The sequence below is a fragment of the Erythrolamprus reginae genome, chromosome Z (assembly GCF_031021105.1).
Source record: "Erythrolamprus reginae isolate rEryReg1 chromosome Z, rEryReg1.hap1, whole genome shotgun sequence".
NCBI lineage: Eukaryota > Metazoa > Chordata > Lepidosauria > Squamata > Dipsadidae > Erythrolamprus > Erythrolamprus reginae.
Genome location: NC_091963.1, coordinates 113,898,547 through 113,915,972, shown reverse-complemented (window position 1 = coordinate 113,915,972; position 17,426 = coordinate 113,898,547). Strand labels below are relative to the sequence as shown.

Genomic DNA, 17,426 nt, shown 5'->3' with positions numbered 1-17,426 from the left:
TGGCTTCCATGACAACCCAAGTAGTTCAGGGCCCAACTCATAGGGGGGAACACACAATTGGTCTGGTGATCCTCTCAGGGCAATGGAGATATGATATAGAATTAAAGGGTATAGATTCTTTTTCCTTGTTATGGTCAGGCCATTTCCTGCTGAGGTTAGACTTTAGGACACTACTCCCCCAATGCAGGGAGGTGGAGACGATTAAGTGGCTCTGCCCCAGACGCCTAGTGGACTCTGAAGGGTTCCAGAGGGAGCTTGTGGTGATACTGGACTCCCAAGTCCACAATCCGTCTGAGTCCCTGGTGGCTGCCTGGAATAGGGTGGCATTGGGGGCACTGGACCGGATTGTGCCTTTGCCACCTCTCCATGGAGATGGATCCAGGAAAGCTCCCTGGTTTACCAAGGCGTTCCGGGAGATGAAACACCAGAAGAGATGTCTAGAGCGACGCTGGAGGACCACTAAATCTGAGTCTGACTGAACACTTTTAAGAGCCTTTATTAGGAAAGAGGAAAGAGAAGGAAAGAGGAAAGGAAGAAGAGGAAAAGAAAAAAGGAAAGGAAAGGAGTGAAGGAAAGAAGAGGAATGGAAAGGAAAGGAATAGAGGAGGGCTGGGAAGGGACTACAGCTACAGCTCTGGAATATAGGACTGACTTTCCCAATATCATTAGCAAGTCACCTTCAAATAAGCTTCAATTATTTTGTAATATTTACACTAACTTTAATAATTTAGTTACGATTAAAACAACATTTAAAGATTTTGTTATAATTAAACAAACATTTATAATTTTGTTATATTAAATGGATGCATTTCACATTAATAAAATTGAAATTCTTTTATTATTTTACAAATGTATTTTTTTTTTAAAAAAGTCATATTAGTAGTCTGCGGAACTTTATGAATTATGAATTAGGGTCTGAGGGATTTAAAATTATGACCTTGAGATCTAAAAGGTTGACGACCCCTGAACCATATTTTATTAAATTACTGTATTCCAACTGCTGGAGTTCCTTAGGTGGATTCACGTAATACAGTGAACCATAATTAGCCAATCACATTTTAGAATAGAATAGAGCAGAACAGAGCAGGATAGAATAGAATAGAATTCTTTATTGGTCAAGTTTGACAGTGGTAAGGGAATTATTTGTTTAGCAGAATGATGGCGTTCGGGGAAAAACTTTTAATCTCTCATGTTAGAAAAACTAACTCAAAATTCTCGAAGGCTACCGCTGTAACCCGAAGTTGCTTACTTTTTGAATATAAAGGAACTTAGAAAATAACTGAACTTGGGAGAGAGAAAAAAATCTCTTTCTTAGCTGTGTAATTTTGACACTTGGTCATTCATTACATTATTATCATGGCTAATTTCGGGCTAATTTTGATTGACCCGAAAGCGTGTCTATTATCGATCTGAACATCCTTCCTCGGCTGACGTCCACCAGGGCTGCGACAGGTCCCCGCCCACACGGGAGGTTGTGCATCATGGGAGCTGCAGTCCAGTGCCTCTAATCTAGACAGCAAAAGATTGAGAGGAAGTTGGTTGAAGAGGTCGCAACAGCTTTGGCGAAGATTTCTTTCTTTTAATCCCCGTTCCCCTTTTTAGGATTTCGGGATCAGACAAATAAAGCCGAATTAAACTCCCCCCACACGCCGCTACTCTTCGAGTCAAACGGCTCCCTTCTTTGTCAGAGCAATGAGAATAGAAGGAAATTATCAACCCAGGCGCACTTCCTGCTTTTGTCGCCTGCCGATGACGCAGTGGAGAGGGACAGGGTTAGTTCTACTGTCAGTCGCCTCCAGTGCTGCCTTTCTCGGCCAACAGCTCGGATCCGAAAGGCTGTTTTTCTCCTTCTCCCTTCCCCACCCCCGGGCAAGAGATGCACCGCCGGGGCGTGGGGGCCGGCGCCATCGCCAAAAAAAAGTTGGCAGAGGTGAGGTCCTCTCCTTCAGAGGAGAGTGAAGTCCCTCTTTCCTCTCTTTTCCTTTCTAGGAGAAAGAAAAAAGATTTTCCCTTCCTGGGCAAAAGTGCTGGGAGTTTTCTGGTGGGGCTTTTCCGCCTCTGGGAACTCGCCTATTCAAGTGGCAAGGAGGCCTGGGTCGGGGTTGTAAAGGGACTAGATGGGTGTGGGGGAGATACTTTACACATGCCCAGAGGTATTATTCCTCTTCAGTAAAGCGCTAGAAATTAGCTGGTGGAATTTCTTAACTAATTTTTCTTTCTTTCTTATTCATTTCTCAGTTCTGGAAAGTTAGTCCACTATGCATTTGTTATTTATCTCTGAAAATGTTTACATCTATTTTCCTCTATTAATGATAGCAATGGCATTTAGACTTATATACTGCTTCAAAGTCCTTTACACCCATCGCTAAGTGGTTTACAGAGAGTAAGCATATTGCTCCCAACAATCTGGGTCCTAATTTTACCAACCTTGGAAGGATGGAAGGCTGAGTCATCCTTGAGCCTGGTGAGATTCAATCTGTCAAACTGCTGGCAGCCGGTGAAGTAGCTTGCAGTACTGCACTCTAACCACTGCACCACCGAGGCTCTGATCCATACTTTGAGGAAGGACTGATATTTTATCAAATTTATTTGTCAATAAATATGCTGCTCGCCTCATGGTCTGAGGTGATTGAGTGGCTTGCCACACAAAAAATATGGATGTAAAAACTATTGCAGGTATAAGAACAGATTGAAATTACAAATAATTAAAAGGAACTTTCTTAAAACCCACCTTTGCCGTCAGGCATGGGGGAATTGAAACATCTCCCCCTGGGCACGTTTAATTTATATATGGTATGCTTGTGTGTGTGTCTGTTAGTATATGGGTTTTTTTAAATCTTTAAAATTTTAAATTGTTTGATTACTTATGATTTGTTTCTACATGTTGTGAGCCGCCCCGAGTCTTCGGAGAGGGGCGGCATACAAATCCAAGTAATAAATAAATAAATAAATAAATAAATAAATAAATAAATAAACTTGAGAACCACAGGTTTAGAGCAGAATGTGATTATGACTTTTCTGTTGTTACAGTAGCTATCTCCAGCCAAGAGCTTATCCTTCAAGGCCCCATGCAATCCAACATAAGCAAGTTTTAATACATTCCTTGAATGCCAGAAGGATGGGGACAGACCTCATCTCCTTCAGTAAGATGTTCCAAAGAGCCAGGGATTGTGTCAGAAAAGGCTCTTTTCCCTGATCCCACATTCTTGGTTGATGAGCTCCACAGTAGTCTTTTCTGCCAGCATGTGGGGGCAGGCAATCCCTTACTTAGCTTTGCCTTGCAGAAAAGAGATTCTGAAGTGACTTTTAAAATAAACATCTGTTTTCTAACCATTATCAATATTTTGTGGTACATCCTAAAACAATGTATGGCTGGATTTACCAGAATATTTACCACCTTAAGTAGAGGTCAATTCCTGATGCCTTAATTTTTTTCCCAGATGTTTGCAACTCTTAGGGAAACTTATAGCTTTGACCTTTCCTAAAGTTTTCCATCTATGTTCTAACCAAGTCTATTCTTGTTTGGGTTTTTGAGATCAGCCAAGGTTGGTTAGATGCTACAATTGAATCTCATACATTGGCTGGAGCCAATGGCCCTGGGGAAGGTGGATCATACATTTTATATAAGGCTATTTTTGAAAACCACTTGCAAACTGCAATTGGATAAAATGCAGTGACTGGTTGTGAGTTAAAGCTCCTGTAGATACTTTATATCTGTGTTATGGGCCCTACATTGGTTTCCAATATTCCCTGTGCAATTCATGTTGTTTTTAATCTGGCTTTTAAAAGTTTGATATGGCATGGCTACAAATTCTCTTCAGAATGACTTCTTTCATAAGGAATTGGCCTGTCCGGTATGGTTTTTAAAGGAACAATTATTAATTTGTTCCTCATAGGAACATGGTGGAGGAGAAATTATAGAACTGATCTTACGGCTCTAGTTGCCACTTGTGAATAATTCCCTTTCCAGACACTCACAATGTGGTTTGTTTGTCCTAGCTCAGCATATTACATGAACATAGCTGCTCTGTTTTTAAACTATGGTTATGATTTAATATGTTGTGCAAACATAGTTAATAGAGCCTTTTACAAAATATTTATGGAAAAGAATATTCTCACCTGATAACAAAAAAGTAAACCTTCAATATCAAAATATGTCATGGAGAAAATCTAAGTGATCACTAAGAATCAATATGAATAGCACAATCATAATATGAATAAAATTATCAATATTAAAAATTAATGATTTCTTTTCGTAGGCCAAATATAAAGAACGTGGGACAGTTTTGGCTGAAGATCAGTTAGCCCAGGTAAGATAAGAAAATGCCTACATTTGTTTTTGGAATTGGAAGGATATCTGTAGCTCTGATTCCAAGCATTAAGCTGTAACTCTAAGCTTCTATACAAAATGTGCTTATAATTTATGGAACTTGGTTACAACAGTATTGAAATGATCAATAATATCAGCAGCTTGGAGAAAATGCTAGAAAAGTTCCATGTAGAAAATGTGTGATACTAATATTTAAACTAAAACTTTCTATAAATTTCGATCATTCTCAGTAGATTGTTGCTTAGGTTTGATGATTCATTGAATTAAACTGATGTTTTGAACATTTATATTTTAACTGAAGTATTCACAATGTTGGGCAATATGTTGTCTTGTGTGGAAAATTGTTTAAAAGAATCTGTTGTAGTATTTTGAACCAGCTAATTTTGTTGCTCTATTATCTTTTTCAAATACATTTACAGATGTCTAAGCAGCTGGAGACATTTAAAAGTAACCTAGAAGAGTTTGCTAGTAAGCACAAACAAGAAATCCGTAAAAATCCTGAGTTCAGAGTCCAGTTCCAAAATATGTGTGCAACAATTGGTGTTGATCCACTAGCCTGTAAGCAATGGGGAAGTTGTGGAAAACTTTGATGGGGGAATCATAGCTCTTCAGTTGTGGTTGAATACACCTAGCATTTCTCAGTTAGCTGCAGATATTGGGAATTAAACAATATCTGGTCTTCTCTATGCTTTAGATATAAAAATTGTCTGTTATTTATAGCCAACAAAAATTAGAATAAAGAGATAGTCTTAAAGCTTTTTTAGCCAATGGGAAATCTCTAGAATAGCCTAGTACAGTGATGGCAAACCTTTTCTTCCTCGGGTGCCGAAAGACCATGGGTGTGCGCTATCGCTCATGCACGAATGCCCACCCCCATAATTCAATACCTAGAGAGGGCGAAAACAGCTTCCCCCACCCTGCTGTAGGCCCTCTGGAGGCCAGAAATGGCCTGCTTCCCAACTTCGGCTCCAAAGGCTTCCCTGGAGCCAGGAGAGGATAAAAACACCCTCCCACATTCCCCCGGAGGCTCTCTGGAAGCCAAAAACATCTTCCCAGAGCCTCTGTGTGAGCCAAAAATCAGCTGGCCGGCACCCACATGCATGTTGGAGCTGAGCTAGGGCAACAGCTCGTATGCCAGCAGATATGGCTCCGCATGTCACCTGTGGCACTCGTGCCACGGGTTCGCCATCACTGGGCTAGTACATCAGTCCACAAATATGAGTAGTCTTCAGTTTCTATTCACATAGATAATTACTTGTTGTCATTGGCAGAAAGTAAACCGTTCTGTCTTGGCCTGTTTCAGTAGGAAATGAAAATAAAAGAGGAAATGGATCAGCAAGGAAATGGATCAGTATTAGATAGCAAACAGTTTATGAAGCATAAAGAAAGGCAGTCATAATTTCTCTTTAAGGACTAGGAGGCTTTGGTGAGGAGAGGAATGTCTTCTCCTCCTTTTGAGAAAATGCATAACTCTTCCCTCTCTTCTACTAAAATAACTTTTTTTTTTTAGCTGGTAAAGGATTCTGGTCAGAAATGTTGGGTGTTGGAGATTTCTACTATGAGCTGGGTGTCCAGATTATTGAAGTCTGCTTGGCTCTAAAGCACAGAAATGGAGGTAACACTATTCAGTAATTCAATGCAGGCCCCAACTTTCTGCTGATGAATTTCATTAATAAAATGTTCTACATATAGGAGGCCTTCAGCTTCCATTCCCACCCATCTCCTCCAATCAAGTTAATGTGTTTCTTAGATCTTTTTTGTTTTTCTGCAATGTTAAGAGAATGGGAGATTCCCATATTCTCATTATCTCCCCCCTCTTAAAATTCAAATGAAAGTTCATTTCCCCCTCCTATTGTGATATGTTACTCCTATTCTAAATTACAATTCCTAATCCCACTTTCATTGCTTATCTCTGTAATATAGGGAGTCTTCAACTTGCAACAGTTCATTTAGTGACTGTTCAAAGTTATAACGGCATTGAAAAAAATTATTTATGACTGTTTCTCCCACTTACAACCATTGCAGAATCCTCATGGTCACATAATCAAAATTCAAATGCTTAGTAACTGGTTCATATTTATGATGGCTACAGTGCCCCAGGGTCACTAGTTATCATTGTGATTGTAAATTGAGGACTACCTGTAATACACTTTTGTGATTATTAGAGCTCCTAACTTCCTGGATATATGAATGCTATCTTTTAGAAATATTAACAATTCAGTATATTCTGTAATAATTAAGAAGTTAATTCCAATTCCATAATTTACAAGTACAAAATCTTTTGCTACCAAGTAATCTCTTTCTGCCTTTAGAGACACTTAATTTGAGAGAGCATCCTTAAACATTTTACGCATATCTATACTCTTTTTCACACATTCTGCTAAATCAAGATGAGTACACTTATGTGCAGTCCAACAGCTCTTTTAAAGACCTCCAGAGTGGATAGGACTTTGTTTGCAGGATTAAGAGATATTTTTCTCCCTAAAACGTTGAGAATTTTGACTGTGCCTGCTTTAGAGGCATATAACATGACGTTATGATTCTCAAGCTCTTTTTTAAAAAAGATCGCATTGCAATCCTAGACACACACACACACACACACACATATGTATGTATGTACGTATGTATGTATGTATGTATGTTTTATGTGATTACAGTCCTGACATGCACAGATGGCAGCAACCTGAGGGAAATTGGTTTATATAATTACAGTTTTAATTTACAAAATCTTTGGAGGGTTCAACTGTTGTTACAATCTGCCTCTTGTTTCCCTTTTCCCTCTAGGATTAATAATATTGGATGAACTCCATCAACAAGTGCTCAAAGGAAGAGGAAAGTTTGCTCAAGATGTTAGCCAGTAAGTGATGCATTCATGACTATAATTTTTGTGGAAGAGTATAATTTAACAATTAATGAAAAAATAATACAGGATATGGTAATAGTTGATTATGTTCACCATAATTATTATGGTTAACATTATTAGATGTGACCACAGTATTTTCATGTGACCAAGTTTTCATGTTGAGCTATAGTTCCAATATATTGTATCAAAAGGAATACTTTGTTGTACCAGTTATGCATACAGTTGCTTTTCAAGCCTAGCAACTTTAAGACTATATTTGTATCTTTAAGATTTATTGACATAGGGAGTAAGTTATATACAAGATACCTTCCAAACAGACTGACAGATACTAGGCATATTAAAACAGAAGAACAGAGGTTTCAGAAACAAGAACAACAGCTATGAGATCCATGAAAATCATTTGCGCCTTCTCCTCAAAAGGAAGACAGTAATGCTCAAGATCTTTCCCAGGAAAGCAATACAACAGTTAATATATGGGAAGTAGTAGTCTATGGAGAGGGGCGGCATACAAATCTAATGAATGAATGAATGAATGAATGAATGAATGAATGAATGAACGAACGAACGAATAAAGTAAAATTTGAAGGAGTTCTCAAAAAGACACCTTGAACAGCTCCCCTTTCTCTAACATTAGGAAGTTATACAAATTCTAAGCTCATTCTATTTCACTGCAAATATTATTTTGCCATTGTTTGAATATTGAGGGTCCACATTGACTTCCTAACATCTTTATAATCATAAGGTTAGGAATTTGTCTTTTTGTGCATAGGCTTTGACACAAATTTATTTATTTATTTATTTAGTTATTTGTTTATTCCCCCCTCCCCAGGGTGATGGACGGACAGGTGGGATTGTCCTTGGGAGGCAAAACCCACAGCCACTCCATCTTATCGGGGTTGAGTTTGAGTCTGTTGGCACACCATCCAAATGCTGTGATTGTTGGGGATTTCACTCTGCATTTCCCAGTGGAATTTTCTGTTTATTTAAATTCAGTGATTTTGATGAATTGAAATGTATTGCTTTGGAAATACAGTGTTCCCTCGATTTTCGCGGGGGATGCGTTCCGAGACCGCCCGTGAAAGTCGAATTTCCGCGAAGTAGAGATGCGGAAGTAAATACACTATTTTTGGCTTTGAACACTATCCCAAGCCTTCCCTTAACACTTTAAACTCCTAAATTTACAATTTCCCATTACCTTAGCAACCATTTAGATTATTACTCACCATGTTTATTTATTAAAGTTTATTTAAAAAAATGTTTTTTAAAGGCAGATGAAATTTGGCAATGACATATGACATCATCGGGTGGGAAAAACCGTGGTATAGGGGGGGAAAACCATAAAGTATTTTTTAATTAATATTTTTGAAAAACCGTGGTATAGACGTTCCGCAAAGTTCGAACCTGCGAAAATTGAGGGAACACTGTAGTTGAAAATTTCTGCTATTCGTGCCTTTTTTTCCTTCTCCTGATTTTTACAGAGATGACCTTATCCGAGCAATTAAGAAGCTGAAAGTTTTAGGAAATGGCTTTGGGATTCTTCCTGTTGGTGGGACATACCTGATTCAGTCTGTGCCAGCTGAACTAAACATGGATCACACTGTTGTGATACAGCATGCTGAGGTGCCTATACTAGAAAAGAATGCGGGAATGGAATCATGAATGTGGAGATTTATTTTGATTTAGCCAGTTATGGAAACTTTTTAAAATTTAGCATGAAAGTAAACATGTGTTATTGATTCTGAATTGGAGATTTGAATAAGAACTACAACAGGGGAAATAAATTCAGGGAGTGTATAATCTAGTTTGGGGAGAGAAGAATTAACCCTCCCTTTTTGCATGCTACAGTGTCAATCAGTAAAGGGTCCTATGTGTTTATTAAAAATAAAAAAGTTAGTTGCGAAACATATTTAGGATGAATGCATTTAAGCACATCACATTGAAGCCACAGTAAATAAGTCAATACCAAACTTATTTCAAACTGTTTTATTGCCCTAAACAAATCATAGATTATTCAAATCTCTATTCAATGTCATGCTAAGCAAAGAACAAACATGTATGTTTCCTATTAGCCAGCATATGAGCAGAACAGTTCCTTTCTTCAACATGCCCATTTCAGTCTTAGCTGTTTTTTTCCCAGTCAGATTTTAGAATTCTGTGAAGAATCTTGAGTAAGTGCCATTTTGTATGAAACTGATTCCTCGTAGTTTCATTAGGAAAAAACTGGTAAGGATTTTCCCCCCCTAAAATTAATTTTAAATCAAAGATATTAGGATATTATTTGATGTTTGGGCATGCAGAGCACATGTTCTGCTTTTGGTATATCTCCTCCCAAACAGCAGTCACTGAATGTATTTTATTCTCCTTTTTAATGCATTCTTTTTCTCCCTTAACAAATGTACTGAAATCCTATTTTTTTCATTCTTAATTTCAGAAAAAGGGGTATGTGACTATAAGTGAAATCAAGTCCAGTTTAAAGTGGGAAATGGAACGAGCCAAGCAAGTGCTGGTATGTCAGTAATTTGGACATATAACAAAACTGCCTAAATTCAGATTTTTAAAAAGTTGGAAATATTGTTTTCTCCAGAGGCTGATAATATTTGCAGAATCCTCATGTGGCATCTTGTTTGTTCAAATAATTAATGGGACCAGCATCACACTACATTGTGTAATATTTTAGTATTTGTTCTTGAAATCTTTCTTGTTTCTAGGCAACCACCAAGGCCATGACATTTTGGGCAAGATCATTGATATATAAAAGAATAGGCTTTTTCTACTTTTAAAAAAAATGTAATATGCTTGAGATGACTCAGTGGCATAAAAAAGGCTGCTGAGCTTTGCATTATGTCAAGGTGTTTATAATTATGAAATTTTCCCTATTTGGCATTTCATTCTATCTGTTGTTCCCATCTTTTATCCCAACTATGAGCCAGTATTTCATGATCACTAAACATGATCAATACCTATGACAGTTTGTCCACTTGCGTTTGATTACTATTTTTTTGTTCTCTTTTCTTCCCCAACAAGGATCATTTGCTGAAGGAAGGGATGGCCTGGCTTGATACTCAAGCTCCAGGAGAGCCACAGTACTGGCTACCTGCCCTCTTTACAGAACTGTACTCTCAGGAAATAACACCCGAAGAAGCAAAGGAAGCTTTACCTTGACAGTATCAAAGATGTGTAATGACTGAACACGGAATTAGGTCGATTGCTGATTATTAGTATGGTAACACTGAACAGTAGTTATTACCTTGGATCTTAAAATATAAGAAAATTTCTGCTTTGCTAATAGCTAATTTCAGCATGTGTTTGATACTAAATGTGGATTTCTGCCAAATGAAGATTTTTATTTCATTAGCAAGTTTCTGGTTCTTGTAATGGGGATGAGACAGCAGGAGGGAATCTGTCCAAAATTGTAACCTCCCTCCCCTCCCCCAGTTATTATAAATGTTTACAATGAGGACTGAGATCAGATGCTAAAACTGTTTGATTTTTTTTCATTTGCTTATCCCAAGATTGTTTAGTATATTGACTGAGGTATATACCTGCTGAATCCCTTCACTTGTAAAGAGTTCTGTGTAAGTCTGTTTCTGTATGATGAAACAGGAGGACTTCTTTATTGCTACTTAGATTTTGGGTAAAGGACCAAACTAATATTATTGTTATTTCCAACTTATGTGTTATTGGAGGTTTCCACAATTTCTTTCTTTTTTTTTTTTTTAAAAAGCAAGAGTATCTGGAAAGACAGTTTAGAAAGTCATAGGTAATGCTTAGTCCAATTTCAGCCATTCAGGCAGTCAGGGTTCCTCTGACCTGAGATACTGTGTGAAAATATACCTTTACAACCGTAACCATGTTGTGCCTTAGCATGTTGAAATCTGTAAACAGTAAATATACCCTTCCATATTTGTGCAGTGCACATACAAAATTGAAATTCATAAAGCGTCTTAAACTTCATGTTGTGGATATAAAACTTTATTGACATTTGAAAAACCATTGACTACATTGAAGTCTTACTGATTTCCATAAAATAACAAGGTTATGTTCTGAATATAATTCATGGATACAAAAAACAACAGGATAAAACTTATTTGAGGACTTACTACTGTGTTTCCCTGAAAATAAGATCCTGTCATATATATTTTTTGAAATAAAATAAGCACTTGGCCTTATTTTTTGGGGGGGGCTTATTATTTTGGGGCGGATGGAGCAAGACTGGGCTCTTGCTGTCTTACCTGATTTCCAGCTCTGTCTTCCTAACCCTAACCAGAAGAAATGATGGGGACTGGCTGCACATGGGTTTAAATATTTTTGGGGAGGGCTTGTTTTCAAAGGAGGGCTTATTTTCAGGGTATGTCTTATTTTCGGGAAAACACGGTAATCATGACCAAAAAGTTACACTTAGCCCGGTAAAGAGTTTTCTGTAGCTATATTCACAAATCATGTCACATGAAAAAAGAAACTGCTTCCTTTAACATCCTAAGAATAATCTTATGACTTCATACAAAATACAAGGGAAAATTTATTGGGAATAATTTATGTGCAGAGTTGGCCTGCTGTAGATTGATACCCCATCGGATGGTGTTGAGGTTATAAATAGACAGCTGTTTATCTAGAAGATGCTAATGACTTCCCACTGGACAAAGTCATACTATAGTGCAGGAACTCAATCTAAAGCTACATTTTACTTTTTTTTTAGTAAAGAAAAATCCCCCAGAATATCCTATCAAGAGGTAAAACAATACTGATAGAACATTGGCAATAAAATGAATAGTAAACTCTTTATTTTGAATGCAAAATTAATACTTCCAATGTAGGAAATTTCACATTAATTTTGAAGATTAATTTATTAACCAAGCAGATCAGTGTTTTGGGCATTTTTCTTGTTATCCAAAATGTACAAAAAGCCATTTTCGTGCACAACTTTTTTGAAATAGAACTTTTATTTTTCAGGTTGGAATATATGGTTTCCAAATGCCTTATATTTTTTCAGGATTCAGATTAGCCAATATTTGCTTGCAGTCAATGCACTGTACATCTGGTTGCTTGTCTTGGAAACTATAAAAAAAACAAACTTGATAAAAGTCTGATGCTTCAATTCCTTATTTGTGATTGAGCTTTAAAAGGTAAAGGTTATCTTTCCACATATGTGCTAGCTGTTCCTGATTCTAGGGGGCAGTGTTCATCTCTTGTTTCAAAGCCAAAGAGCCAGTGCTGTCCAAATACATCGTTGTGGTCAGCCTGACTAGATGCCGAAGACGCATGGACATTGTTACTTTCCCAGCACAGGTGGTCCCTATTTTTCTACTTGCATTTTTACATGCTTTCAAACTGCTAGGTTGGCAGAAGCTGGGACAAGTAAGGAGCTCACTTATGCAGCACTAGGGATCCAAACTGTTGAACTGGCGATCTTTCTGATCGACAAGTCAGCATCTTAAGACACTGAGTGCCTTAGACACACACTGAGCTTAACTTGTGTCATAAAAAGAAGCAATACGTAACATTACTGGAACCTATTTAGCATATTTTCCTTCTATTCCCTAAAAAGTTTGCAACCAGTGATTGGTATCTGGAACACTATTTATTAAGCCTTTTTTAAAAAAAATACCACATATCTACTCGAGTATTGATGGCATGGATTTCTTTCATTGTGATTGCCTGAAGCCTCTGGAGCACCACTTTATTGCCTTTGCAAACACAGTTCTGTGTTTATTCTGGAGAAAGTTGCATTCCAGAGCAATTTCAGGTATACATGCACGGCAGCCAAACAGTATAATCCTAAATTTCTTTACTACCGATAATTCCTACCACAAGACTTAGTTTTAAGCAGGAATGTATATAGGATACCTCCTTGAATATTAAACATAGATTCACATACCCACATGCAAATATTGTGTATAATGTGGAGCATGAAGTGAAAGGAATGGATAGGGAGTCAAATTCTATGCGCTCACAAATAGAAAGGGAAAGGCAGCCAGTCACTTCTTGTTCAGTGCTTGCAAATGCTAGCGACAGCTACTGGCAAAATGAGAGTGAATGGCAGGAGGTTAGAGGGCTTTTTTCCTTTCTCTTGTGCAACCCATTCAAGTCCTTCCAGAACCTAGCTAGGAAAACCTATTTAATTAGCCAAAACCAAACTTGCATTATGGCTTTGAATAGTATGTGAAACAATTTTGCAATTTGCTTAGGAAAGCATTGTGGCTCAATGTATTTCTGGACAATTTTTCTGAATTCACATCTAAAAGGTGCTTCCATTTCATATATTTTTAAGTTCAGATGATTATTATCCAGGTCTGTATTTTCCTTCTTTTTTGCCACATGATTTTTGGGAGCCCTTTGGGAATGGATGCACCAAGTCATTTAGTGTTTATAGGCTGTCCTGAGAACATCGGTTACGTCTAATTTCTTATGTCCTCTGGATTTTATAATTGGAGTTCTTTAGGATGCCTGCTTAGGATTATTCTCTTATCTCTACTGCTTTTCAAGATCATAGGTCGGAACAAAACCAACTAGCTTCCAGTAGGAAATTCCATCATTGTAGATCTGGTAATGATGCTGGAGAAATAGCGTACATTAAGTATATTTAGATAGTTGTTCTTTCAGTCTTTGTAACATGCTTTATGGTAGGTAGCAGTTTTACATTTCAGACACAACAGTTGAACTCTAGATCCTGCCAAAACAAACTTTATTGCACCAAAAAACCCCACCCCTTATGTACAACTGAATATAAACAAGGTTTCTTTATTTGAAGACCCTTGTGCATGTTTCATTTTTTTTTCTTAAGCTTGTTAGATCTAAAATTATGTCACTAACATTTGTCTAGATCAGTCATCTAGGATTGTCACTTCTTAAAATGGAAACGTTCAGAAGACAGATAATTATGGGCAGCTACAAAATCAGATTCCTTTTTTCTTACACCCACATGCGAGCCACATGAAAAAAAAATCACATAAGGCATTTTTCATGTTTTGTTTTAAGAAATGTATGCAATACTTCCAACAGCCAACATGCATCTGGAGTTAAGATGCCTTGAAATCATCGTGCTCTAATCCAGAAGCACTTCTAGCCCTAGTGAATAGCCAAATGTATTCAGTTGGCACAGAGTGCATAAGGCCTCGGTCTCACTGATTCCAGCAGGACTTAAAATTACATCCCTTTGATTTTGAGGGAAGTGAGAAGAGAATGAGTAAATCTGACTTTTGTTGGATCACATTTAGAGAAATTAAAATGAACATGATAAAATTTGCCTCTTGAGGCCTTCCCTTTTACAAGGCATCTACATGTAAACTTGTATTGCAATGTGTGGGTTTTTTAGATACCACCAGCTATTCATATCCCCTTGAATAGATTCTTTTGGGGGGAGTGGAAAGACAGAGAAACAATTCTACTTTGTTCTTAGGTGTAATTGATTTTTCCAATACCCAAAGCAGCAGAATGCCATCTCTTATATACAAAGGAAGTTCAAGAACAGCTGGAAAGATACTTCCTATGTACGTACAGGATGTTTAAAGGGGAACGGAGATATATGGCAGGTACAAGCATGGAACCCTGTACATTAGTAGGCTGATGGCTGAATACAGTCTTTCCTATAGAATAGCTTCTGCTTGATATCACATGTGCATCAATAATTAACACCAATTCCTCCAATTTTCTAAAAGCTTAGTTAGAACCAGTTATAAAAGTGCTTTCTGGATTTACTCTAAAAAGAGTTTAAATTCCTACATTAAACCCTCCCCCTTTAAAAAATCTGGAACTTTTTCGGTATCATAGATGCAATCAGGAAGAATGGAGTTATGATAAATTTTATAGAAAAACTCACCCATTACCGTGTGACTCCATATTTCAGGTTCAATAAATTCTTATTAAAATAAGACCTTATCCTTTGACTGGATAGTTAAAACAATCTATTCCCCAGGCTTATAGAGACATTGAACATATTTCTTCTTTCCCCATCACAAAACTCCTATGTATGTTCTCCCTGCCTCCCAAAAATAAAGCATGGAAGATAAAGCTACATCAGATAAACATGCTAATTTGCTGCTGCTGCTGCACTTATTTGTACTTTAGTCCAGCAATCATTACTTCTCCCACACTATATATAACTCATCCCCAAAATTATATCAATCTTACCAAAGGAGAAATTTTCCCCCTTCAGAGCCATTAAAAATGGTCAGTAAAATGAGGTAAAGTAAAGTTTGCTTTGGAAAGCTGAGGATTGACTTGCACAGTAGGCTTAAACATGAATTTAAATTCTTTTCCTGGGTTGTGTTTTACTCCTTTCCTGCCTGGACTTGGGTGAAAGTCAGGAAAACAAGAATTTAATAAAGCTGTGGAAACTTCAAAACAAAACAAAACAAGAAGCCCAGTTTCAACAGAAATTTTTCTTCTTTGGTCTGTCTTTAAGACAGGCAACTTCAAACCAAATGGGAAGCTACAGTGCACCAGATCTGAAGAAATAGGATGTGATGTACAAATTGCCAAAAAGTGCTTTAATAGACTCAATTACAGGGAGCCCATCAAGGTGTAGAAACAAGCTGGGAGGGAAGTGCTAGGAATATGCAATACATTTATGAAACAAGGACAATGGAACAAGGAGCAAGCCATGCTTTATCTCATGCTCTTTGAGAATTGGTGGAAAGGGAGACATAAACTTGCCTACGGGTTTTTCCAAATTGTGTGAGTGTGTGTGTGTGTGTGTTTGTGTGTGATTCACTCAGAGGTCTCCAGCAGAGGGAAGGGTCATTTCTAAAATGCAGCCTCTCACAAGCCCAGTTCAGTTTTAGCTCTTTTAACAGGTTGTACCAGAGCGCTTGATGGAGATAACAAAAGGCTGTTTTTCCACGTGTGTGGTCACTCTGGAACCTAAACAGTTTAGGTCTCTCTAGGGTCCTCCACAGCACCTGGAGTTGGAAGATCCCACCTTCACGTTTTGGATTCCCAAGTAATCAGGTGGGAGGCATCTAAACCTTAATGCTCCCCTGAGTGTCTGTTTCTGTTTCGGAAGAGCTGCTTTCTGAGTCTATGTCTGGAGTCTCCTGTTGGTGCTTCTCCTGAACCTTCAGCCGGATTCCTTGCAAACGTATTAAAAGGGACTGGTAGTCAAAGTGTCCTCGCTTCTCTCCAAAGGGATCCTGGAAGGGGGGAAAGTGCAGATTTCAGGGTCATTGGCAGATCAGTAAATCAAAAGGGATTGAAGGATCCATCAAGTTAATTATTCCGGCAATAAAATTACTCTTCCCTATTCACTCTAAATTACATTAACAAATGAAGAGCGCTTGAAAAAAACTGGAAAGAGATATGTAAATTCTGTGTGAAATGCTAATTGGTGGGTTCAGAATTTCTGAATTAGGCTTTAATTTAGATGCCAGCTCTGATTTCCCAGCTGCTTTTGCATTCTTGCTCCTGCAGTAGAATGTTATCTCTGACATCCTCTATTTATTCAAGCAGAGTTTTCTTCTGCATGGATGATTACAATTTGTTCTGGACATTGAGGGCTGGTTTTGGCCTTGCTGCCTTGCATCAAGCATGTTCAATCATTTTTTTGCCTTTACCCCAAAAGGGAATTTTTTAAAACTAAAGCTCTGCAGATTAGGCTCTTTCTAAATTGAGTTGCTTCAAAGAAGGAGAGAGGGAAGAAAGAGATCTGGCAGTAGAGCTTTTGGGAGAGAGAAAAGGCTAATCTAACTATGATTTATTTGAACTAACTTGCATAATGCATTGAACTACACAATAACCACAGTGACTTAGTTGAAACAACATATTGAGCCACCAATACCCAAACACAAGGTACATAATATGCTGTGTATTCCCAGCCAGTCTGTGCCCACGCCTGATGTGAATCCTCAATGGCATTCCGTAAACCCAAATATAGCTTGGAAAGTTTCAATGGGAACTTTGAGTACATATCCAGCATGCATTTTAAGATGCTGCGATGGCCTAGAAACAAATCACCAAAACATTTCTTGCACAATAAATTTCAGAGGAGCATGCATAGAGGACAGTAAGCTGAACAACAACCAATGGCTAAAATTACTAAAGAGCTTGTCACTATCAAAATTTTTGAACAATATTAGTATTAAATCAACAGTCTACATTTAGGATCTTACATTGAGAAGATATGATTAGTACAAAAATAATGTAAAGCCTGTGATAGCTCTTCTGTGAAGAAAATAGCATCCCCAAACAAACTAAGTCCAGAAAATGCAGTGACCAGATCTTTTTATATTGAGGCCGAGC

The 17,426-nt window shown here is 37.7% G+C and overlaps 2 protein-coding genes across 3 annotated transcripts in view; one reads left to right on the top strand and one right to left on the bottom strand.

The window, feature by feature from the left end:
* Positions 1–1,462: 1,462 nt before the first annotated feature.
* SNF8 (SNF8 subunit of ESCRT-II) lies at positions 1,463–12,274 on the top strand. 2 transcript variants are annotated; one of them, XM_070726507.1, is made up of 8 exons: positions 1,463–1,930; positions 4,260–4,310; positions 4,750–4,888; positions 5,841–5,945; positions 7,115–7,187; positions 8,672–8,813; positions 9,625–9,699; positions 10,218–12,274. In XM_070726507.1, exons 1-8 carry the CDS (start codon positions 1,877–1,879, stop codon positions 10,353–10,355), a joined length of 777 nt encoding a protein of 258 aa, XP_070582608.1. In that variant the 5' UTR covers positions 1,463–1,876; the 3' UTR covers positions 10,356–12,274. The 2 variants fall into 2 exon arrangements, with proteins under 2 accessions (XP_070582608.1, XP_070582609.1); XM_070726508.1 differs by having other exon boundaries at positions 1,742–1,930; positions 4,750–4,798.
* UBE2Z (ubiquitin conjugating enzyme E2 Z) overlaps positions 11,150–17,426 on the bottom strand; it is a 29,594-nt gene continuing 23,317 nt past the window's right edge. Inside the window, exon 7 of the mRNA XM_070726506.1 lies at positions 11,150–16,321. Within this exon, the coding sequence (XP_070582607.1) occupies positions 16,151–16,321 (171 nt within the window). The 3' untranslated portion in view covers positions 11,150–16,150. The remainder of the gene's footprint in view (positions 16,322–17,426) is intronic.

What these genes read in the sequence shown, in the direction of transcription:
- SNF8 (XM_070726507.1), top strand. Translation starts at nt 1,877, where the DNA reads ATGCACCGCCGGGGCGTGGGGGCCGGCGCCATCGCCAAAAAAAAGTTG. An exon ending in CCAAAAAAAAGTTGGCAGAG is followed by an intron (nt 1,931 to 4,259) that starts GTGAGGTCCTCT and finishes TTCTTTTCGTAG; the next exon opens with GCCAAATATAAAGAACGTGG. An exon ending in TCTAAAGCACAGAAATGGAG is followed by an intron (nt 5,946 to 7,114) that starts GTAACACTATTC and finishes TTTTCCCTCTAG; the next exon opens with GATTAATAATATTGGATGAA.